The 25,569-nt window shown below is 37.7% G+C and overlaps 1 protein-coding gene across 3 annotated transcripts in view; it reads right to left on the reverse strand.

The window, feature by feature from the left end:
- Positions 1–25,569, reverse strand: part of soga1 (suppressor of glucose, autophagy associated 1) — a 114,893-nt gene that overhangs the window by 35,411 nt on the left and 53,913 nt on the right. For all 3 annotated transcript variants that reach the window (XM_038267544.1, XM_038267543.1, XM_038267542.1), the window contains exon 5: positions 2,631–2,693. In XM_038267544.1, coding sequence (XP_038123472.1) covers positions 2,631–2,693 — 63 coding nt within the window. The remainder of the gene's footprint in view (positions 1–2,630; positions 2,694–25,569) is intronic.

A 25,569-nucleotide genomic window follows, 5' to 3' on the forward strand; every position in this document is an offset into this window, starting at 1 on the left:
CCTTTAAAGTCCATGTTGTTGGGGAGAAAACATCTGTGTTCTGGCACACAGATTTAACTTCAATGGAAATTATTTGTTGTTACATTTTCCAACTAGTAAAAACAACCAAACAATTAAACAATTTTTTTTTAACAAGCAAGAATATTCTAATGTGTTTTTTTTATCTTTTTTTTTTAGGGGATTTGTGAAATAAAGTAAAAACCAATCAGCATTTTTAGCCTGTTTTATTATTATTTATCATACATAAGTGTGCGGTTACCATAATACCCCAAAAATAATAATACAATTTTAGTCATAAATACATTTTTTTCTCATTCTAAACTCTCCACCCTTCTTACCGCTGACCTCAGGTGACCGTGTGCTCACATTCCCCAGAAGCAGCTCTGCGGCTGTGTTTGTTTTACTGCCTGTGGAGCGACTCCAACCACATTAGACGGAGTGAGGGGAGCTGAATTTACAGCCATTTATGGTATGTGGTCTGGAAGAGGGAGCCAAGCCACGTCTTTACAACAAATTGAAGACATTGTTGTAGAGATTTACCTGAATTCTGTTTCTTGTTTTTTTTACCCTGATACATAAGTGCTGTTTTAATCAGTTAAGCATAGCTAAAACCTGAAGCAATCTGCAGAATATGGAACAGATGTGTAAAGAAAATTCATTGTTATCCCTGACACCAAAACAAATTAAAAATGTATATGCATAGAGACTTGCATATGTATCATAATGCAAGATAGAAAAATAAACAAACAGAAGCTAAACAATCTAATTTCCAGTAGAAAAAGGGTCAAAACACTGTGAGTTATTTGACAGGGGAAAATTAATCAAACATGCAGGATGTCTGATTGTGTGAGAGTTAGGATGTGTAGCTGGAAACATCCCAACAGGAGGCATCTTAAAAAAACAAAAATAAGTCTGTTTGTACATTTATATGAACCTGCTTCTTTCGAGCCAAATAGTTTGTGATTGTTTTTTTTATTTGCATTTGAGAATTGCTTAGTTTACCTGCTCAGGGTTTAGCGTATATGAAAAGATTTTACTGTCCTAAATCATATTAGAATAAATAAATAAGAATCTATTAGCAAAGATGCATCACTATCCCTGTTTGTGAGTGATTGAGGTAAATTAACTGATGACAGATCAAATGTTTCTGCAGCCAGTGATGCCTTGGTCCTAACAGGCTGCGCTCTGAAGATGACTCAAAGTTATCTACTTTCACATTCACAGAGGTGGCAAACACTAAATCAAATAAATAATGAGTGAAAGAAGGTTCTAAAAAACACCAGTATTTTTTCTTGAGCAAAGTCAGCCTTTTCTGTTCATCAATCATTGAGAGTTTAGCCTTCAGCCTAACCTACAGCTACACCAAAAGCGCATTTTCATTTCATTCATTTTAAGAGTCCAATTCGGTTTAAACCAGATGTGAAACGAATATCAATATTTTGGAAATCCCATAGTTAAGGAAAGGTTTATATATTTAAAAATATTCTAACACTGGTCATCTCTTGTATAAAATGCAAAGCTGCTCCCACCTCCCCCTCCTAGTGTCAGGACTAATAGTTTATAAAATAGATTAGCAGACATGTGTAACACCGACTGGAATCAATTGCTCCCAAATCAATGACCAATTGCACAAGGCTCCTTAGGCTCATGTAAAAGTAGATTTTATAATTTAGATTAGATTTTAATTTGGACCCATCTGGTATTAATTAGAGCAAAGAAAAACACTTTCACCAATATTGTGTTAAATGTGAATAACAGCTTGTAAATGCTAATCTGTGAAAGAAGATGCTGCAGTCCGTTTTAGTTTGTTTGTTTTTAGTGACTCACAGATAGGCAGGGTACTCATTTTAGCACTTTGAAATCATAACTATTTAACGTTAACACTTTTTCATTTTTTTCCAAAAGGAGAAAACAGATATAATTAAAATATTTTACAAATATGTCTAAAAGAGAAATTGTAATCTTCTAAAATTTGAAATTAGAAAATAGATATATTTTTAAAAAGGATTAACCCGTTGAATATATCTTTTTAATTCTTCTGCGAGATATATTTACTTCACTGCAAACCCCTAATGTATGACCTATAATCCAAAATAAATACAGATTTATAGGTCATTTGTCTTTGAGATTTTCTTTCTTTTGTTAAAATCATCAAATTAACAGATAAATATTTAAAAATGTGAATAATCAAAGACTTTTACTCTACTGAACAGCTTTAAAGTCAAAGCATTCAGGCTGAAGAACCCTATGTGTCAATAGGGAGATAAATCAGACGCATTAGGAGCAGTTTAAACAACAAACTGTGGGTCATGTTTGATTTTATCTGAACTAAAATCTACCTTTTTAAAGTTTGCCTTGTTCTAATAGTGAGATCAGTTGTAGTGACGGTCAGTGTTCACCAGAAACCTCTGTCTGGTGATCAGAATGGAGGATAATGAAGCATTGGTGATTCCTTTGTGGAAACTGATTTACTTCTTTCTCACTTTTCTCTGGCTTCATGGTGGATCAATGTCCACCGCTCTCTGGGTTTAAGCCTCTTTGGCAGCCGGGACAGCGGTGTGATTCTCCTATCGATTGGTCAAACCCGTCAAAAGGAGTGTGTGTATGTTGATATCCTGGTAATGGCTTACCTGGGGAGCAGGCTTCTTGTCCAGTTTGTTGCTGGTTCGTACTGCTCTTTTCTTCTGGGAGTTCTGCAGCAGAGACAGAAAGACATTCTCATTAGCAACATGTTGCATTGCTTCGATTCACCAGTAACAGATTGTCTGAAAGAAAAATAAAGTACTGAGAGCAACTAAGGCATTCAGGCTTTTTCATTACAGACTAATTCTTATGTTTCAACATAAATATCTCTTTGCTTGTTTATCTAATTCGGTTTATCTATTTTCATAAGCAAACTGCAGCCTCCAAAGTCAAACAATATTTATCTCTATGTCTGGATAAGTTTCCCACCTACACCTTTTCTCTCAACGAGTTCACAACTTAGTTATTTTATTTTATTTTTATTTTATTTTTTATTTTTTTTTGTTATTTGATTTTAAAGGAAAAAAAAAAACTGCAAACTTTATTTCAGGCTGAATCAGGCCCCTCTAGAGGACCAATTAGACATTTTGAGAATGGTGCTCAGTGACAGACATATTAGACTGAAGCTGAACATTTAATAAGGGTTAAATTATGAAGGTAAAGAGCTTTAAAGAGAAGAAAGAGTGATGAAAGTAAGCGATTCATATATCATGCAACTTCAATAGCAACTTAGAAATCTTGCTTGCTAAAAAATAGAGATATTTATGTTGCCCAAAAGGTTTGAATTCTATTTTAAAAGAGGCTAAAGAAATGATGAAAGCTGGATCTCCAACGTCATATTGAAAAAGTGATGGTATCTGCAGTGATTAACTATTTATTTTCCCCTCCTATCAGTTTCTACCTCATTAAATCAGAGACACACAAAGTATTGGTGAGCATGTTGCCACCGTGTTTGCTGTTCATTTATGTCCAGCTTTGGATCTCCCTGTAACAGCAGAGGTTAAGGTTGTCTGAGGTCACATGTTCTGATCTCTATACAGTAATTTGTTTCAACGGAAGATGGCCGTTTGAGTAACATAGAGCGTTTAGCGCTGAAAAGGCGGAACATCTGAGTAAGTGATTTCCAAAGAAGAAATGCCCCCTTTGCTTTTATCCAATTCAAAACGTCTCTGCTTTTAACAAGAAAGCAAATCACCCAGAGAAACAAAAGCTTTGCTTTTCTCAGATAAGTCCTGGATAAGATGTCATTGCTATGGTGATGCCCATGGTGATCCTGATGACTGCTGGAGCTCTGATAAGAGCGTTGACCTGCAGCACGGAGGTAAGAACTAAAGAGACTCTAAACCACGCATCATCAGCTCATCTGAGCATCTGCACTGCCCAGTGAATCAGACCCTCATCAATCATCATCCCTCCTCTTAACCAGCGAAAACCAGACCTTTATCATGCAGACACACGCAGAGAAGACTCAGCAACACAAGAACCCAAGCTTATCAGGCTCAGCCCGTTTCCATGGAAACAAGCTACTCTCCGTCTCTCACTTGCCGTCACTCTTGCTCTCTGGAGCAGATCGGCAACAACAAAGGAAAGCATGGAGATCGGGATGGGAGGGTACATGAAAAGGAAGGCCAGCAGCTGTTAGAATTAAAATGTAGATAAAGATATAATGTTAAGAAAAACAAAACTGCTTCACCAAAACAAGCTGTGCTTTTTCTTTATTTTTGTATTTTCCATCATATTGAGATAAACGGCGTTCCTAAATCCTCACAGGAGCTATTAGCCTAATTCTCCATCTTCTCTTTCTCCTTCACCACCTCATCCATTTGTCGTACTTAAGGTCGCTTTCCAACCACTTAATTGTCCATCTAGCACTGTGGTGTTCTGATCTGCACCCATTGAAACAAACCCACTCTGAAACCAGGGTGTCAGGGGGCAAACGGGCTATTAGTGGCTCCAAACCGATCAATAGGAGCCCAATGATAATGGAACCATCGATTCTGTCTGCTACAGGCTGGGAACTAATTGAAACCTGCTGTTGGACGTGTTAGTAGAGACACCAACATGTTTATTTAGTCAAAGTCTTCACAGCCTGGATTTAAGGCATTTTTCTTGGAAGCAAAAATCTTAAAGTGTGGTATCAAAAAAAAAAAGTACAAATAAAAACTTTCACTCCAAATCAAAGCTGCTAAATTCTCTGTACATCTTATTTTTTTGGTTTTATAAGTTACAATATTTAAGCACAAAAATTGAGTATTTTGTTTCTTCTCAGTCATTAAAGGACTGATTTTCAGTCAAGCCTTAAAACCAGACCAAAAGTCCCAAACAGAATCTGATCTTTGACTAGGCAATTTAAAGGGGAATTTTGATTTTTTTTTTTACATTGGGCCCTTGATTTTACGCTATTACATCATGTTCTACCCACCAATATGAGTTTTGTGTCATTTGGAGCTGTTCTGAAGAAATTAGGTTAGGTTATATCCAAGTAACGTCTTCCTATGGGCAAATGACTTGAAGGCACAAACTAAACTGTTCATAATTTATCATTTATGGTATTCCAGGATTCATAACATGTGGGCGAATCACTGTCCCCCAGACAGCCGCGGTTATATTTTTTATATTTCTATCTTTTAAAAACAAAGCGGAGCGTTTATGACGTCATCCGCGCGCCGGACTGGAGTTTTTTGGTTTTTCTTAAAAAAAAACTTTAATTAACCAATGTACATTACACCAGGCGGCTACGCTCTACCCCTTATATTCATTCCGCTAGCTAATCTGAATCGTTCAATTCCATTTCGAGAGCGAGATCATCTGTGGCAGTAGCACTAGACATCGTTACCTCGATATAACCTAACAGAATATTTTTAAAATGGCTCCAAATGACACAAAACTCATATGGGTGAGTAGAACATGATGTAATAACGTAAAATCAAGGGCCCAATGTAAAAAAAAATAAAAAAAAAAATAAAAAAAAAACGCTGTTGCCCTTTAAAATATATTTGCTTTCAACGTTTCAGCTCCAGTTTAGGTCTTTTGATGCCTCAACATGTTTTCTTCCAGAAGTGCCCAATATTTATCTTCACTGACCTCCCAATCAGCTTATTACAGCCTCCATTTTTTTCCCCACGACATGATGCTGCCACCACCATGTGTAATGGTCAGTTAAATAAGTTCACAGTAATGTGCAGCAGAGCACCTTTTGCCACATGTTAGTAGATACTTCGATCTGTTACATCCTGTCTAAATCATTTACAATAGAAAGATGGAAAGAAACATAAATATTTCACTTTTTCTTTTGTATTTTTTACACACACAAAAAAAAATCACGTATCTAACACTAAAAATCCTTAAAACAATGTTTTTTTTTCTTTCTATGTTTCAGAAGCGCCCTTTCATAAATAATATGCACACCCAATGCTAAAAGTGTACTGGGATCTATTCATTATTGATCACATAGAGGCGCAGAGAGCCCTGTCTCTGAGACCGCAGATCTACAGTTACACTGCGGATAAGATATCAAGCTGAATTACGTGCTTTCTGATAAGATATTTAACAGCTTCTGACACTCCTTCCTCTTTGCTATACCAGCCCCGATGGACCGTCTATTGGACTCTAACTATTACAGCAGAGGTGATGATAGAAGGAGAGGGTTGGCAATACATGCATGAAAAGGACTGAAGCTGCGGTTAGAATGAAAATAGATGGAGAAAAAAGGACTGTGGGGGAAAAGAAGTAGAAAAAAATGACAGAGTGAGTAAAAGATTGAATTTCTCTGTCATGAGGGAAGAAATGCAGCAGTGAGGAATCCCCTCCCTCCAATCTCATCTGATCTGCAGCTCAACCAGCCGTAACGCAGAGAGAAGAGCAGGGCAGGGATCAAACAAACTGAAGGACCAACAGAGACACCAGGAGGGCAGAGAAACGTGTTGGTAGGGGGTCATACCAAGACATGGACAAAGGGGAAAAAGCAATGCAGAAAAAACATTTAAAGGACTTCTGCAGGCTAATTACTCAACATAAAGAAAAAGATTCATGCATCGACACAAACCAGCACCAAAAAATAAAATAAAAAAGAAATCATTCAAGCAGTCCAACCATGAAGGAAATACGGGGGAAATGAAATCCCCAAATTATGCTTTTCAGGAACATACTTAGAACTGTCCAAGTGATTTGTGTCTTTTCAGGTACAAATGTGACAGACCGAAGTAAAAGATTACCGAAGAGAGAGCAGAGTTACGAGTCAACTCTGTGGGAGTGGGACGAGAGATGAGCATCAGAGCGACAGAGAGGAAGTAGAGCAGAGATCAGAACTGATTTCATTATACTAACACCTCAAGCAACCAGGCATGAAATCCAGAGAGTATCTGACGTCTAAATCAGACTGTTAGGTGAGGGCTCTAATTTCATTTCTTTCTTCTTTATGGATGTAAAAGTAATCACACCTAAACATTTTATGATGTTACAACCACAAACTTGACCTTTCATTGGATTGAATGTAATAGATCTAAGCAAAAATAGTTTATAATTGTTAAAGTGAAAATTAAATGATTAATTAAGTTTTTCTGTACAAGATCAAATCTGAAAAGTGTGGCATGTATTTTTTTTTGTATCACCTTAAGTCGGGCATACACTGTGCAATATTTTCAATCATTGTACTCAGCTACAGCTCAAACTGTACAATGAAACAGCAGGGTTTAAAAGTTCACAGCTTAGGATGCATTTTGCGTGGCTTGACGCTCTGATGCGACCTTAAGACAGCCGACTGACTTTAAAAAATGTTTGATTTTCTCCCCACCTCACGATTCCTGATCGGGAGGGGGTCGTGAGAGGCTGATCGGCCCTTGTTATCCCCTGTACACAACACGAAGCACACAACTGGAGAATCGACCCAAAAAGAGCTAATAATGGTACAGTGTATGCCTGGCTTAAGTTTGCTGAATTTAGCTGTGTGTGTTTACCTGCTTTGCATGTGTAGAGAGAGAAATGTGTGTCCATTCTTTATTGTAAAATGGAAATTCATTAAATTGGAAAAAAAAAGTATCTGGGAACATGAAACTTTTATGTCTTGAATTTAACTGGATAAAAAAATCTGATATACAGTAAACAACTCAAGCCGAAAAGTCCTTTAGGTGCAAAATCAAATAATCTACTCATGACATGTGTTTATATGCACTGCGCTTTATTCAGTTCTGAAGCCTATTAGTATGTGTAGAGTTTTCAAATCACAGATGACGCTCAAGATGTATAAATTCCCCCCAGAAAATGCCGAATTGTGTTGGTTTCAAACACCCAACACTTTCTGAGAGCACTTAAGACATTATTGCCATAACTAAGCTGCAAGTTTAATGTGACCTGTTTTCTGCCTGTGATTTTTTTGTTTTGCCACTTAAGGCATAATGCACACATGCAGAGTGGGGCCAGTTCACCAAAATTAGAAAGTTTGCATTACAGAGGCCTCTCATTCAGATAAGAGTAATTCCGATTTATCCAAATCTGATCAGAATATTCCAATTTGAGTTGAGTTTTTAGTTTTTGTTTTTTCCCACTGGCTCAGGTTCTAGTTGGTGCAAAGAAAGAACCATTATGGATTCTTCCAAGATTGTACTCTGTGTGTTCCCATTTACTCTATGTTTACCACAATAACCACCGAGTAGTGATTAAATCCACACAGCATGATGCTGCCACCACCATGTTCCATCGTATGGAAGACATTTTCAGGTTGATGTAGAGTCTTAGTGTGTTATCACCAGTGTTGTATAACCCATTTCTTACAAGAAGGTAAAAAATAAAAATAATTATTCCACATATTTTCTATGTCTCTCAATGAGTTTTGGGGCAAATCATAAAAAAAATGCCTATGATGATGCTTCATAAACATTTCTTCCTGCTATTATTCCACAAAGGCTGGATATGTTTTGATATTTTTCAGAATCTTCCACCTCAGCTGCAGCTTCTGTCAGTTGCAAAATGTATTTAGAGCATACCTGTACCATGGGGCCTTGTCCTGACTTTGGTGTAATTCCCCTAATATGCACTAATATGTCAACAAAAATAATACCTAAAAGTAGCTACTCATTTTCATTAATCTAGACAAAAACAGATGATCTGAAAAACTTTTCATTGAACATTTTATTGAATAATTCAAACTAAAGAATCTCAGAGAGCAGAAAATACGTAAGAATTTTAAAGCAGCATATAAAAATGCACCAAGACTCCATGTTTGTCCGTTTTAGGTTAAGGCCCGGTCTCAGAAACATGAGACGGGCCTATCATGGTTACCATTACACACAATAGGACAAAGATCCCCCACAATGGTTGCATAAGCAGCGTGTGTGCTGAATGTGACTCTGTGTAAGATTAAACTGGATGGTAGCAGGAATAAATGCATGATTGACAGATCGGAGGGAGGGGGATAATTAGACCACTCTGTCTCTCTATGTTAGAGAAAATCAAACCTGCAGAGGTGGTTTGAGCATTTACATTTGGATGGGGGGAAAACTTGCATTAATTAATGCACTTGCATTAATTACATTTTTTTTTTTAGAATTGTATACAAATCCTGTCATTTACCTCATAAACTGATTACATAGCAGCAAACAAACAGATATGTGTGTAAGTTACACAGTGCACAAACCCAAACATCCTATTTACTACCAGTTAGAGATGGTAAGTAGCTCCCTGCAGTTGTTTGCAGGCAGAGAAAAGCAGCTAAGAGCGAGTCAGAACTGAGCAGATAAGGGGGAAGCAACACCAGTGTTTTCCCAAATCCCCAGGCTGCTCTGCTCATTACCAAGCACACGCATACAGACACTATTTCCACACTCAGCACGCTGACACACAGTTTGTCATATACCCATCCTCCTAATGCTGAGGTGGGGAATAATCAGCCAATTTGCTATCAGCTCTCTGAGCATCAGATCACTCTGCATGCTGCAGAGTCTCCTATAAACCTGAACCGAGGAGGCGAAATGAAATAAATCTGTTCTTTTTTTACCATTTACCCAACGAATAAACCATGCAGAGGTTTTATAGTAACATGATGAATGCCATACATCAAAATAACCATTTAGCAAGCAAGGCTGCTGTTTTAAAGAGGTTTTGTGTTTTTCCAACCTCATATTTATGAGCTTTGGAACAAAGAGATAATGGCAATAAAACACAATTGGGGCAATCATGACTTTATGGGGAAACAAAAAGTTAATGAGAAATACAAGAAAATCTACATCTGGTAGAAGCTGAGAAAGCTGCACACAATACTGGGTTGTATAACTTTTTTTTGGTAAATAGTAGCCACTCATGCATGAAGTATCTCTTTCAAATATATATATTTTTTCTTTTAAAGAGAGCTTTAAAAAAACTCTCAACACTGCAACAAACAGTTTGGGCCTGAGAGGTAAATAACAAACCTGTGTTGCTATAAAGTGCATTGAGTTCATGCTTGTGTTTTATTTTTGGCTTTAAATGCTCTACAGGCAAAAATCAAACAATTAACAAACATTTTAAAGAGAGGTGGAAAAAAATGGAAATCAAAAATGAAAGGCATATTATACAGAGAAGGAAAAAGACAGATTGACAGGGGTTCCACATATTAATACCATTTAAACTATATTTTAAATATATTATTGTCGATACAAATAACTAAGAAGTAGTGATGGTAAGGTATTTTTTTCAGATGAAGCATCTCTCTTTGGTGTTCTCCAGTCTCATGTTTACTAGCCGCGCCGACTGCATGTGAATTACTGTATCTATGGCATTATTTGCCCTGCCTAAAGATAACAGCGTAGCATAGGAAAAAAAAAAATGGCGGAGAGTGGGAGTGGTTTGGGGGTCAGAGTGTTGTTATAGCTAGAGTGGAGGTGGAGAAAGGTGCCACTTGTCACACATCTTGTTTTGGTCTACAGAAAGTGCTCAACCCCACCTAGTGGTAAAACTGTAACTCATGGCGCATTTAAAGCAGTCTAAAATGTCATTTAAAGCATCTAAAGAACTTTCAGTTTTGGTCCACTTTGGAACAAAAGCTTTATTGTTTTCTCCCTTAAGAAAGAATGCATTTCCCATGAGGAGTGATATATGGTGTGGTGAAATCCTGATCTCCCGGTCATCTGCAGTTGGACTGAACTTCATTCCTGTTTCCAGTGGCTGTGAGGTAATGAATCTAACATTGGCAAAGAATGTCATATGATGATGTTGACAATAAAAAACGATTAACATCTTTCTAACGGATGGGGAAAGTGGGAGGTGACGTATGCCGTAAAGCAGTCTGAAAGTTTGTAGCTGTTTCGTGTGGCAGAGTTACTGCCACACAGATCTATAGCTTCCGTTATATGTGGAGATATAGATCACAAAAGCTATGAAAATATGTTATGAAGTTTGAAAAGTTACTTGGGTTTCATTAAAGGGGTGTTAATATTTTAAACAATCATGCTTCTCAGCACTTTGGTCAGTGCTATTTATAAATAAAGATGGTTTTGCATGTTCCAGAAGTCCCCAAATGAAAGAATGTTTAATTTAGCTTCTAACCCAGCATTGTGATAAAATGTTTGTATAGCAGCTCTAACATTTTTCACTTCTTAGATCTGGCCTGGTTATGCAGTTTGTTAGGTTTGATTTGTTTTTTCTGTTTTAATATATATAAAAAAAGACCAAAACAGAAACTATCAATGCCTTGTTTGGCATCTGAACCAGACTCAGTTTTAAATTTCTAGATACTGCAATGGTCTTAAAATAAGTCAAATGCCTCTCTTTGTTGTTTTCTGAGCTGTTGTCCCAGTTTATGCCTATCTGTGGGCTCCAATGCATCAAATTCATTATTAGTTACATATTACAAGGTTTTCATATAAGACTATTACTAATTAATTTATCAACATTTTGGCCACTTGACTTTTGCAGGATCTGAAAGCTTTGGACTCCTGATCGAACCAAAATAACTAAGTTAGTAACTGAGAAACCAAAATAATAAAAGGGTTGTTCAAAAACCTAGGCTGGAAACTTTAAAAATAAAAAAATTTGCATCACTTAAATATAATGTCTGAAAAGTCCATCATTATGTAGAATGTTTTAATATAAACGATGATTGCATGAGGCGTAAAGACAGGTCACACAAATGTTTATCCTCAAACTTTTAAAATTATGTATAAATACTAGAGTTCCTAGTAGAAATACTCACATTCTTATTAAGATGCAATTACAACTTGTTTTTTAGATTTATATCTTGAGAGAAATCCAGTAATCTAACCATAATTCAAAATAATTTACCTCGTTGTTTTCTATGTGCACAGAATGTCAACATGGCGAATGTTCAGTTAGCATGGGGAGTGGTGCCTTAGTGGTTAGCGCATTGTGCTTTTAATCCAGAGGTTCTGAGTTCAGGCCCCACGCCCACAGACTGCCAGTCTGGCTCTCTGAGCAAGACCCTTAACCTCACACTGCTCCCTGGGTGCACACAATGGCAGCCCACTGCTCCCGAAGGGGATGGGTAAAATGCAGAGAATTCATTTCGTTGCTCTTTACTCTGGGACAGTGTAATGGCAATAAAAAGCTGGGGGGGGGGGGGGGGGGGGGGGGGGGGGTTGAGAATCCCATTAGCATAGCATTAGCAGAGCAACAAAATGTGTTGCCCTGCATCAGTGCCACCAGGAAGGCATCAAAAATAATGAAAAATAGAAATCATGCTTCTGTTGCTTTCGTTCTTCACAGATAATCAGACTTTCAGAAATATGCAAACAGAGGATGAAAATTACAAGCAGAATGAAAAGGAGGAGAATCATTTCAAAGGGGAAACAAAGAGGAGAGCAGACAGGAGGTTTCCTTTGTTACCAGAAGGCCGGCTGCTCACTTCCAGCCTCCTCCATCAGTCCAAAAGGTTCTGTTGATCTGCCAATAAGTGTGCACGCTTGTGAGCGTAAACAGTGCTTATTAAAGCAGCGTGTTATTGAGTCACCTTGAGCAAATGAACAGATTTCAAAGACATAACTGCTTTGACTGAGCTGAATTATTCATAGCTATGGATATGTTGCATATATGGGGATTATGTGGGTTTAGCTGCCTTGTCCACTGGGTCACTATATGTTGGTGAAAATGTATCTTTTTTTTAATCATTGCTAAGGTTTTTTTTTTTTATCTGAAAAAGGCCTTAGAAGAGGCATGTGCATCTTTGTTAAGATGGAAACAGCTGCCTGTCCTCCCAGTTTGATGCTAATGTTTGCCCTCAGGGTCCTAGGGGCCCAAATCCTTTTAGTGTGGAGGACCTAATGTTCCACTCTTCCTCTAATAGATAGAAAAGTGCTAAAATAACAAAATAAATAAAATCCGGATATATTTGATTTATTGATTGAAAGAAGAATCAAATTCCTACAAACATGCACGATTACAGCTAATATAACATAAATTATACATTTGTTAGAAGAAACTTTCTTTAAAATAGCTATCATAATTATTTAACTCTATAATAATACATTTCTTCAATCTGTCATTACTGCGGTCAGCATGATTGGTCTGCTTTGCAGGTTTAAAACACATAGAGTTTCAAACTATATTACAGCAAATAACGCATTTAGTTGCTATAAAACACTGAATGATTTATTTATATTCTTAACAGTTATATGAAGAATGATAAAATACTGACTTATTCAAGTCTCATAAGCTGAAATTAAGTCTGAGTGACTAATCATTAACATTTCAACCAAACAAACATAGGATATTTATCATACTCTGAATAGTCTTAACTAGAATCAACTATAAAATTAAAATACATTTCAGTAAACAATCATAAAATGAGAGAAAATCTGTTAAAACCAAGAACAAATTCTCTTTATTTACGCTACCTATGCTAAGGGATCTATTTAATAGTTTAAAAAAAAAGTATAATTAAAAAAGATATGATTCTACTCAAATTCTACTCTACTAGAAGTTAAAAAGATTTTATGCACAATTAAATACCATTAAATTGTTATCAGAACTGATCCAATTAGATTTAAACATTCATTGAAGGGAGTTGCATCCTTTAATTCTGGGTTTTGATGTCTATTTTACCAGATCCACTACAACAGGATGAAAAAGCTGCCTGACTTTATCCCATTATGGTCTCTCCACATGAGATCTGGGACACCATTCAGTTGTCTGCAATTTCTCCATTTTGAATCAGGCTAAAACAGCAAAGCAAACAGAGTCTAATTTGTGTTCAAAGGGAGAAGCAAAAAAAACCTTGCAGGAACCTAACACCAAAAAGACAAATGTAACCTCGCTGAAAAGCAAATAATAAGCAAACAATGAGTCCCTTCATCAGGTTATGTACACACACAAATATTTGGGGAAGATTTATATTTTATAATAAAAAGTTATTATTTCTAAAATTTAACTTGACATATATTTCATGAAATTCAAACTTTTGCAAGCAAAAAAAAAAAAAAAAAAACCCCACATATATATAGTAGCAAAAACTTCATATCTTTATTAAGTTATGCTATTGTGCAGCTTTTGCAACTAAACAGCTTTGAGTGTTTTCCTTAGCAGCAAATGTTAGAGCTGCTCATCAGATGTTTCCTGTTAAAAAAGACCAGGTATTGGAAAGCAGTTCATGTTATTATACCGTACAAGAGATCATTGGCAAACAGTTCTCACTTACTCCCTCCTTCTGCCTTTTTAATCATGCTTCAGACACTCTACTTAATGTAGATAATAAACTTTTGCTTTTAATTCTCTTATTTTTGGCCAAGAAATGTATTTTACTGAGATCAGCACCTCAGGCCCCCACAGTTGATATGTGGATATCACAGATTTCAGTTATTATCACAGCTGAAAATTGACCCATGATCTTCATCAAAAGTCTGACAAATTCCGGAGGATCTGAAACCCACAGCAATCGTTCTTACAGAGAATATAATTTTTCTTTCTGTTTTTTTTATAAATCATTTTCCCTTCTCTTTTTTACATTCAGTATATCATTCATGTTGCTGTCCAACAGCTTCAACTATGGTGAACCATGACTGGGAATGTCTGTTTGTATTTTGTGTGTGTAGGCTCTATGTAGGCTTTTTTTTTTTATATATGTGGACACTGCAATGCTCCATGTTGTTTTGGGGTGGGTTGTTTTTGTACATTTTTGTTTATGTTTACATAAAGTTGTGAAAATCAATCAAAAAAAAAAAGAAAAGAGAAGAAAAAAAAAAGACCAGGTACAATAAAGTAGCTTTAACAGGTCCATCCTTTTTTCTTTTCTGTTCCTTTCCTGGTGATAGTTGATAAGAAAATAGATGAACGCCAATAAACTGCTGCACAGACAAAATGATAGAATATTCCTTGTCAGAATGTCTGGAAAGTATTAGATGTTCTGAGTTTCAAGTCTGCAAGAAAATCATATATTACTGATTTTGACCTGTTTAAAGGATTAATCATCCTCTAAGCTCAGTCTGTGGGAGGATTTATTCTATTAACCCTTAATGGTCTCACCTCTTCTATTCTAAAGAGAAAGCAAAGAATGCAGCATCCTTTTAACCCCCCCCCCCCCCCCCCCCCCCCAAACAGAAATAAATGCATCAGCAACCACAGACCATGGAACGTTGCCCTGACGACAGCTTCTATATCCTGTCACCAAGCATCGAGTTGGCAGCACATTAATGAGAGGACAGAAGCAGGAAGAGGAGGTAGGAAAGTAAAAGGAGAAGGGGAGGGCGGATGGACGATGAGCAGGGGGAGGGAGAGAGGAGGAACTAAAATGAGAGGCGGATGGAGAGAACAAAAGGAGGAGAGGAGGAAGGGTAAATATAAAGAAAGTCAGAAGCCTGGATCTGGGTTTGGATTTGAAAGGGTCCAGACCATCCCTCCTTCCACTCTGTTTTATTTTGAGAAAATAGCAAAAGTAAATCATCTGAACAGATCTCCAGAGACTAATCATAAGAGCCCAATATGCAGGATTAAACATGGAGAGCAACTGAAACACCACGCTGTGGATTCAGTGTTGGAGAACCAACTATGAGGTGGTGAAAGGCTATAAATAATGAAGAGAAGCATGAAGGGAAATTAGGATTAACCCAACAGCATAACAAGTCTTCATGAACTATAACTGCTGTTTCACTACTGACATCAGGGAGCTAATTTGAGACTGTAAACATTTCCTACTCTTTCTTCCATTTTTTTTTCAGGGAGTAAAGCAGTACTATTCTTCTGGGCATGTTTAGGCATAATGATAGTTCTGCTGCAGGGCAATGGAAAACTTTCCAAAACATGATTTACTGTTTAATATCACTCCGAATATTATGAGCATACAAATCCTTTAATCCCCTCCAGAGATACATTTTTTTTTGCAAAAATAAATCAGTTAAAAAAGAGAAAAAAGAGTTAATGATTGTGTAAATCTTTCCTGACATTGTACGCAGAGAGGATCTTGCAATAAAGACATTTTGCATTATTTTTAATAGAGTTATAAATATATTCTCATACATTTATCTGTGACAGTTTTGCTGATGAGCACCAATCTTTTAGGTTGGAAGGTCTCTTTGCTATCTCCCTGATCTTTAATTCCCTCCAGAGTTTCTCTATATCCATTATTCTATTGTTTATACCTGCTTATAGGGTTGGAGGGGTCTGGTGCTTATCTATCTAAAGCAGTCACTTTATGAGAGGCAGGGTACACCATGGAAAGATCTCAAGCCAAACACAAAGGACAAAAAAAAGATTAAAATGTTGCTTTTATGTCTTTAGTTTGCCAGAAAATATGTTTTAATATATTTTTAAGCAAGAAAGTACACCTCAAAACCCAAAGCGCAGCGCTGTGTTGTTGCTGACTGAACCCGAGATATGGAGTGAGATCTCTGATCCTGCTACTCTGACCGTGACTGGCTGGATGTGCTCTCTTCTTCCTCTGACATGGGAGCTGGCTCAGAGTTAGTCTGCCTGGCTGTGTGTTTTCTGGACTCTGGAGCTGGTTGACAGTTTTCTTTTATGTCTCTGCTTCTTTCTGTATCTCTGCTTCTGTCTCCTTGAACCCCAGTCGGCCTCAGCAGATGGCCGCTCACACTGTGCCTGGTTCTGCTGGAGTTTTCTTCTTGTTAAAAGGGAGTTTTTCCTCTCCACTGTCGCTACAAGCATGCTTAGTGTAAGAGATTGCATCAGAGCCAATGAGTCGATGCAATCAACTGATTTTCCTTGTATAGAAAACTATGAATCAATTTGACTATATGATCTGGTTGAATTGTAAAGTGCCTTGAGATGACATGTGTTGTGAATTGGCGCTATAGAAATAAACTGAATTGAATTGAATCTAAATGCAGCTGCAAAGTCAACCAGTCAGGTGGTATTCATCTTTTAATTATTTCAACACAATAATTTTTTTAAAGATGTTTTTAAGCAAGAAAGTTCATCAGGAAAAATCATCTATATTCACTTCATCCATATCATACTTCTAAATATGCTTTCATACTACAGAGTCCCTCTGATAGAACTCTCTGGCTTAGCTAACCCAGCTGTAGGAGCAGTGAAAATCCCACAACTTCAAACTCTAAATTTATATCTGCCTGAATTCGTTTATAGTGACTCACTGTGAAAAGAAAGTGTTTGTGAGGAATTATGTAATAATATAAATTGTAATCTGTTTCGCCACAAAGGTTTGACTTTTTAGCTTAATGTAGGAACTAATCATATAATGTGTCGTCGGTTATAAAAAATATATTTGAATAGAATAATGATCAGATGGAGTACTTTGCCCTTTTTCATTGTAGAAACAACAACTTCGCATTCTCCTTTGATTGACTTTTGACGTAACTTAACTTATAGTGTGACCCCTTTATATACATAATTTATTTAATTTATCATGACTCTATGCTGACAGTGCAGCAAGAGAGATCATGAGTTGGATGCTGTCAGTTAGCTTCTGCTTCGAAGTCCTTTAATCATTAACTCCACTTTCTACAGCTTCTACTTGATACAAAAATTTAAAAAAAGTAGTTATTGTAAATTAATCCTGCATTTACAAAACAACTCTAGATACAGGTTAATGAAAAATCTAATGTTTTATGCTCAGGGACTGGAAATAAAGGGAAACCAGTTGCGTTTTCTTATTACCGCTACCTTCAGGACTGAAGGTAAATAGCAGTTTCTCTAAGGCTGAAAAACCTAGAGCTGTCAGCTTAATGGGAAAGCACACTGACAAATGCTTTCACTCAAAAAATGGGGCTTTTACCTAAAGTCAATGTAGAAAGATTAATTAATTAATATACCAATTCTGTTTTGATTATTATATTCCAACTATTTTTTGACAAATCCAAGATCAGGATTCAAACCCAGAACTTTCTTACTGCAAGTCAACAGTGCTACCAATATACCACCATGCTGCCCAAAAAACAGAATGTAACTGGTTGCTAACATTTTATAATCAAGCAATAAGTGGAGAAGGTATTCGGTCATCAGAGATCTAGGTTCTGCTCTGAATTACCTTAAATAACTTGAAGGACTTAGACTGTTAAGTTGTTTATGGGATGAAATATTACAGCAGTAGAGTACATTACTGAGCCAAAGCATGCATATGACAGATAGCTCTAATAATATCTTAGTGGGTAAGAATTAATAACCAAGTGGCTGACAAGATGGATTAAAGGAAAGTGACAGGGGGAAAGCTTCAGATTAATCTGCAGGCTGTCATTAGTTGGTATAAGCATGTTTACCCCTGATGCAGGGGTTGTTTCTTTGTCATTAAGTTCTTACTTGTACTACAGAAACAGTACAGTTTAAAACCATTTTTCAAATTATACTTGGGTAACATGTGGAATAATGAAGAGGCATTAAATAGAAAATAATAAATAGATACTGCATAATAAAGATAAATGATTAACTCTGTTAATTAGGGAGGGCTGTTTAGTTTTAGATTGTCCCCATGCAATATCAAAACAGGGTTACCAAAAACACATCTCACTCTCCAATGTTACCTCAGCGTCATAGAGGGAGACCATATGTGAACTCAAACACAACCAACTACATGTGACCTCCTCCACCATCAAACAGGGTCTCCATCTGGTGAGTGTAACACTGTGGAAGTCCCAGCAAAGCACAAAGCAGGCCCCCTCTTACACCCTATAAATAGAGAGCGCTCTGTGTAGTTCACACCTCCCTGCTCCCTTTCTGTCTGCCTGTGCAGTGTTGACGCTTTCTGATGGAAAGCAGGAATTACTGAGATGAAACCTGAAGTTAACCTTCTGTTTTTAAATGATAAATGCTGGACTGACTCCATCTTAGATTTTGGATGACAAAAGATGAATGAGCAGCAGTGTGGAGCAGTGGGTAGCACTGCTGGCTTGCAGCAATAAGGTTATGGGTTTGATTCCCAGCCCGGGTCTCTCTGCATGTAGTTTGCATGTTCTCCTTGAGCATGCGTGGGTTCTCTCCGGGTACTCTGGCTCCCTCCCACACTCAAAAAACATGACTGTAAGGTGTGAGTGTAAGCGTGAATGGTTGTTTGTCTCTTTTTTGCCCTGCGATGGACTGGAGACCTGTCAGAAGTGTAACCCCCCCACCCCCATAGACAGCTAGAGACAGGCCCCAGCACCCCTCGTGACCCTGCATGGGATAAGCATGACAGAAGATGGATAGATGGAATAGATGAATGAATGATACATCTAAAATAATACAGAGAGATTTACGAACGTATACATATAAGTAGCAGTTCACAATTAAAAGAAAGTGCGTCGATTTGATGAGAAAAAAAAATGATTGCCTTGGTTAACATGGTAGTGGCAGCATCATGCCCAGTAATGCCTTTAATTATGTAGTAAAGAGAGGAAGGCTGCCAAAGTTGATAAAAACCTGCAGCAAAAGGCTTCAGATTATTTCTAGCAGGACAGCCATAAACATACAGCGATGTAACTGTAATCTGGCAAATAATATACCTCAGTATAATACAACTTTATTTGTTCAACAGAACTAAACAAGACTTTATTCATGTTTCAACCATTGTTTTTCCTTCATCATGCAAACACGTTCATGTGGAGTCCAGACACACAAACTCCTCCCCCTGACCTCCATGTGGGTAACCTTCCTAAAAGCGTGATTCACAGATTTAATTAGTCAGAATATCTTGTCACACGCTGCCTCACACCTGACAAACACATAAAGCAACAGTAATAGCCAGGAGCGTGTCACAGGCTGCTGTATGTGAAAGACAGTGATATGGAGCACGTATGACAGGCTGACTGGGTTCTACAGTAATTGGGAGTGTGAGCTGCATCGGTTATGAGGGCTTATGTGTCAAACTCAGCTGTGAAAAGTCTGCTGGATAAATAAAGTTGCAGATATCACAGTGTAATTACAATGATATCAAACACTTTCAGGGATCACAGCTTTAAATAAACGTTATATCAAATGCTTGGCTAAAAATGGAAACTCTGATCTCTTAATAACAGCATATGTAACACAAAGTGAAGCCCAGATGAGTGTGTCATAAAGGCAGCGCTTGTTTTACCTCATGAGAGCAGAACAACGTCCGGTCGCAGCAGACATGAAAGGGATCTGCTGCCCTTTAGATGTGACTGACAGTTCAAACACATAGACCAACACATTCGCTGCTGCGACCCAGGAAGTAATTTCAGCAGACAGTCATGATACTTCTAATTTCAGCTGTCTAACCTGATGACTCATCTCAGTAAGCGCTTACAGAGGAGGGCCAATTTGTTAGTAAGACGCATTAAATCCCTTCAAAAAAGTAATTTTATAACAGAAGGGTAATCCTAAATTGAGAAATTAAGAAATGTCAAATGTTTCAGTATATTTAGACAGTAAAGATCCCACAGCAAAAAAATTGTTGTTTTAAAGAAAGAAAATATTGGCACAGGAACTTTGAGGATCCATATTTATCTCACAAACAATGAGCAGGGAGGTAAAGAAAAGAACCCTCCTAAAATGTTTTGTCTCACATTGAGAGGGTTCTGGCTGCAGACCTGCACTGTCAGGACCCAGAGCTGCACTGTGAGGTGTCCTGTGCTGTCAGAAGTGGAAGTTTATTTAAAGACTTCCAACGGAAAAGCGGAGTTGATTCAATAAACTCATCGTGAAGCTAGCTTCTTTTCACTTATGTACACACACAATTTTACTCCCCACCAAACTCCTATCTGGAAAAATAGATATGTGCTGCATAGAAATAAGTCTGTATTGGATCTCTGGATGGAAAAGAGCATTTGGTCTATAAGACATTTTCTAAACGACAATAAAGGTTGGCTGTCCTATGAGGAATTTTGCTTACTGTATAATTTTAACTGCTTGTATCCTCAGTTTAATACTGTCTTAAAATCGCCAAAGGCTTCAAATACAACTTCCGGAATAAGCTTCCGATCCTGGTAGTGCAGGAGACCCTACTTTGCCAGTCTGCAACAAAGGTTCTTGACAGTGCAGGTCTGGGTCCTGACAGTGCAGGTCTGGGTCCTGACAGTGCAGGTCTGGGTCCTGACAGTGCAGGTCTGGGTCCTGACAGTGCAGATCTGAAGCCAGAACTGGAAACAACATTATTACATGCTAAACCGTTGAATTCCATTGTCCCCACAAAAAAAAAGACACCCTTTTCTGTCTTACCGTGACAAATGTAAACATAAGTTTACTACATTGTGCAGAATTGGAACTGAAATGATGACGATCTCTGGGTAGAGTCTAGAAGGACGTTCACAGTATTCATATAATGCAAAAATAGCTGAAAACATGAACTTGTATTAGTTAAACATTTAAAAGTCTCTTTGGACTTCTCTGTTATGAAAGTTAACACTAGGGCAAGTATTTCAGATGGGTTAGGGGTGAAGCAAAGTTAAAAGCAGTTATTCAGTAAGATTCTTTAAGAAAATTTTAGACATATTTTCTCAGGGGTACAAAAAACACACGTCTATATCCTCTAGAGTCTAGACTCTCATTTGCTGTCTTGTTAGATGTCAGAGGCAATAATGGTGTAATTTTTGTTAACAAGCGTCTTAGTCGAACATATGCCTGTGCGTCATACTTTCACACCAGCTGAGACACATCTGTCCCCAAAAGTTTATCACAAGGCGCTAAACACATTCCTTGCCACCCCGTTCATACCCTCCATCCTCCTTTTAGTCCTCCCACCATCTGATTCCTGCGTTCGTGTGTTATTGACAGAAGATCAAACAAGACCAGACAGACGGATTGAGGCCTTGACCTTCTGCTCTAAGCAAAAAGAGATGATGAGATGCTGTCTTCTCTTCTATCCTCTAAAGGGAAGGCTGGGAACTGTGCCTTTTGCAGGAAATTAAATTAAGAGAATTTAGTTTTTTATGTTTTTAGTTCATTAATTGTGATTTCTAAAGCAAATTCTTTCTGTTTTGACACAGTTTGACCTGTGATCTGATCTTACCCAGTTAGCTGGGGTGGTCTGGTTACAAAAGTGGCCCGCAGAGATGCTGGCACTGGCACAGAACCAAGCACAAATGAACTGGGGCTTTCAGCTGTTGGCTGCGGGTGAAATAATGAGCTAAATGTGGTTCAAACAGGCATTGCGGAGGTTATTACACAGAGGCGGATGTGCTGAGGATGGAGGTTCTCCTGATAGCTGATAAGCTACTAAACAGAGATAATCATATGGGTTTGTTTTTTTGCTGCAACTGGCTGGTGAGCATATTTTAAAGATGTGTTTGCAAGAAGGAAGAACTTACGAGTTGAATAAAAGCATTGATGACGGAGAGAGATGGAAGACAAAATAGGCAGTAAATTGTAATCAAACTGAACATATTTAATCAACAACCTGGTTAAAAAAAAGAAAGCAGTGAGAAAAGCTTTGATGAATTAGTTTCAGGGGTTAGACTAAGCCTGTTTTAATAGAAAAGATCCAATATTGCATCAGTAGGGGGTTACAACCAGAACCCTGCAGTCACAGGTTTCACAAGGAGGGCGGCTTGTCATTTTCCAATTGTGTTGCAATATATTACAGCGGTGAGGTCTCTGGCAGAGATTAAGACCCCTGAGAGGAAGACAAACAAAACTACACATTTACAAGAGCTCCCACTCAGCCGCTTGGGTTTGCTTCACTGCTCTGATCCAATCCGTGCTGAGACCAACTATGCAGTGCCTATTAATTTCTGACCTCAGTGTGACAGGCCGATATAAAACCTCACTATTGAGCTTTCCTGAAAAGTGCAAAGGAAACCACCACAGTGCCCAAAGATGCGGGAAAGTACCAGCAAGCCCTCATAAATCCTGGCGTAAGCAGACCTGTCTGCACTTAATTCAATTCATGCTGCAGTCAGATACTGGCTTTCTTTCTAGGGGAGGCAGATTTATTTATTTTTTCTAAGCTTGTATTATTTCATACAGTTCATTTCTTCAGTTTAATTTCAGGCAAATGCTTGGGCGTCAACCTGGTGCTGTGGCAAACTTACTAATTGTTGTTTACTGTATTTTAGAGGAGTCATTTTCACACACACTGGGAACTCTGGGCTAATTCCAGTAAATCAAATCAAAGAAATGAACTCAGCAAAACTTAGAGAGGGAGTCGTCTCTAATATTAGATTCCTTTTATTCACTCTTCTTCTGACCTTATATCCTTTTCCCTTGATGCTTTTCCAAACCTGTAGAAATAATATGATCTCATCTGTCATTCTGAAAGCTTGCTAAGGAAATCATGGGAGTCTTTACATCCTGATCCCACAGCACGTATAAGGGTTTATTTCTTTTTAAACATTTTTCCAATTTCAAGAGCAAATATCCAGAGGATGAGCTTTCTTAAACAGCCATAATAGATAAAGTCCAGACTAAATTCTCATAGTCTTCTAAAAAGTTTTTAACTATTGATAAAGTTAATTTAAATTCATTCTGTGAGGCTAGGTTCCAGCTAGAAATAGACGTTTTAACAGCTATTTTCTTTTTTAATTCACAGTATTATGACAGCAACAATTTGCCGATTCATCCTTTTCCATAAACATATTCTTACTTTAAAAATTGACTATAATTGTCTATAATTTTTTTGCCTGTTTATTTATGAACAGCTTAACACTGAAGATAACATAAATTTTGCAAACAGAGAGCTTCAATGTCTTTAAAATAACAGAGTAAGAGCTTCCAATCAGTTCCTTTGAATATCCCCAAACAAAGTACTCTAAATATGTTTAAGATGAACTCAAGATTTCCTTTTTCATAGAATTTAGGGTTTAATAGAGTTAAGACTCATTTGATCCTGAACTAAAACTACATAAATCAGTCTTATGTTATGAAATCCAACTTAAAGAAAGTTAACAGAGGCACACAGTGGATAAGGTTATATATGAATTAAATACAGGGAACAACGTTTTCAGTGCAACAGGTTCAAAGAAAAAAAAAATAAGTTAAATCGCACTGTCATGGTTTTGGCTTTGTTCAAGTTTTATTTTGAGTTTTCATTGGTGTTATTTTGATTCTTGTTTTCTAGATATTTTTTATTGTATTTGAGTTCTTGGATATTTCCTGTTTGCCCTTATGTGTCAGTCTCCTTTCCCCTAACCCCTTGCTCACACTGGCTCCGGTGCGGTCACCGAGCCGACGGAGACAGCAACTCCCGCACACCGCCCTTTTGACTACAGTGCGGTGCGGCTCTGCGGCTCCGGCAACAGGTCCGGAGATTCAACTCGCGAGAACAGAAGTTCACTTGAGTTCACGTAACTTCACGCGATAACACGGCCCAAATAAGGATATTTGCGAGAGCTTGTTGCGGAGGGCTCTGGCACGCTGCAAGGATAGCTTTCTTGCTGAATTTTCTGCATCGCCGGAGTGTCTCTGTAACCGCAGCCGGACAGCTCAGCAGCCGGTGAGAGAGGTTTACGTCTTTTTAATGACTTGGAATCACTGCGGCACCGCACCCACCGCACCGCAACGGTAAGACCGGAGTCGGTGTGAGCCGGGGGTAACTCCCTTCTTGCCTCTGTTCACACCTGCTCCCAATCTGCTAATTGGCCTGGTCTTTGTTTCTCTCCCCCATATAATCTCCTTCTGTTCAGTCACTCTTTGCTGGTTTGTCTTTATTACTTTGTCCTCTTCTTGTTGTGAGTATTTTTGGTTTTCTGCATTTTTGGATTTTTGTGGATTTATGTTTTTGGATTTTTGCTTCCGTTGGACTTTTGGTTAATTAAATATTCAGGTAACCACCTAAAGCTCTTGTGTCTGCATTTGGGTCGTGTCAAACCTCCACCCCCACTGTGACATGCACAGAGCAATCTGTGTTTTCACGATATTACAAGTCTATAAACAAAACTGTAAATAGCTGCTAAATTTGTCGCTAATCGCTTTTTTGAAGAAAACAAAACAAAACAAAGTTTTCTCAAGGAGTCTGAAAAGTTGATAAGCTGGCAACAGTGCTACCACCAGCAGAGCAGCTCTCAGGTGACAGGGTGCATGGAGGGTCCAAGTGCCTTCAATTTACTAAAGACTGCGTTGTCCTATTGAACGGGGATAAGAGCTGCTATAACAAATGATAAGTTAGTTGGTTTAGGGAGGCTTCAGCCCCTCCAAAATAGGCCTTAAGACGTCCATGGCCTATGGGATGTTAAACAGCCTCTTTCCTGTTCTTTATAAATCACCATTAACTTGCCTTGGAACTCCTTCCAGGTGTGTTTAAAAGCACAATAATGTCAATGGTAGACACGATGTGCAAAAACAGTAATAAAGCAAAATACAGGTGATATAATGAGTATCATTTCTACAGATTCTGCTTTGTTGAATAACTGGTGCTGGTCGGGCTTTGTACACGATTCCCTAAATTAAATGTTATATGTTTTTATCCTCATATTTAACTCTTTGGACTCAGTAAAAAAAAAGAGTGTGTTTGAGAAGAGAAAACCCTTAGTGAACTCACCTTGATATTAGAAGGCTTTCAACAGTTTCAAGAGCCATGTTATGTTGTCAAAGTAAAAAGTTGTAAATAAAGTTCATCCTCTATACTACTGTCTGATAAGTTTTCACCTATATCCAGGCTAAAACTGGTCAAGTTCTTTTTTGTTGTGATTTCAATAAACATTTTTTCCAAAGTTTGACTTTCCAAAAACATATACTACCATGCTGCCTCTACTTACATGTATCATAGGCTCATAGAAGTAGAAT

Source organism: Cyprinodon tularosa, unplaced genomic scaffold (genome assembly GCF_016077235.1).
Source record: "Cyprinodon tularosa strain WSP-4 unplaced genomic scaffold, ASM1607723v1 ctg677, whole genome shotgun sequence".
Taxonomy (NCBI): domain Eukaryota; kingdom Metazoa; phylum Chordata; class Actinopteri; order Cyprinodontiformes; family Cyprinodontidae; genus Cyprinodon; species Cyprinodon tularosa.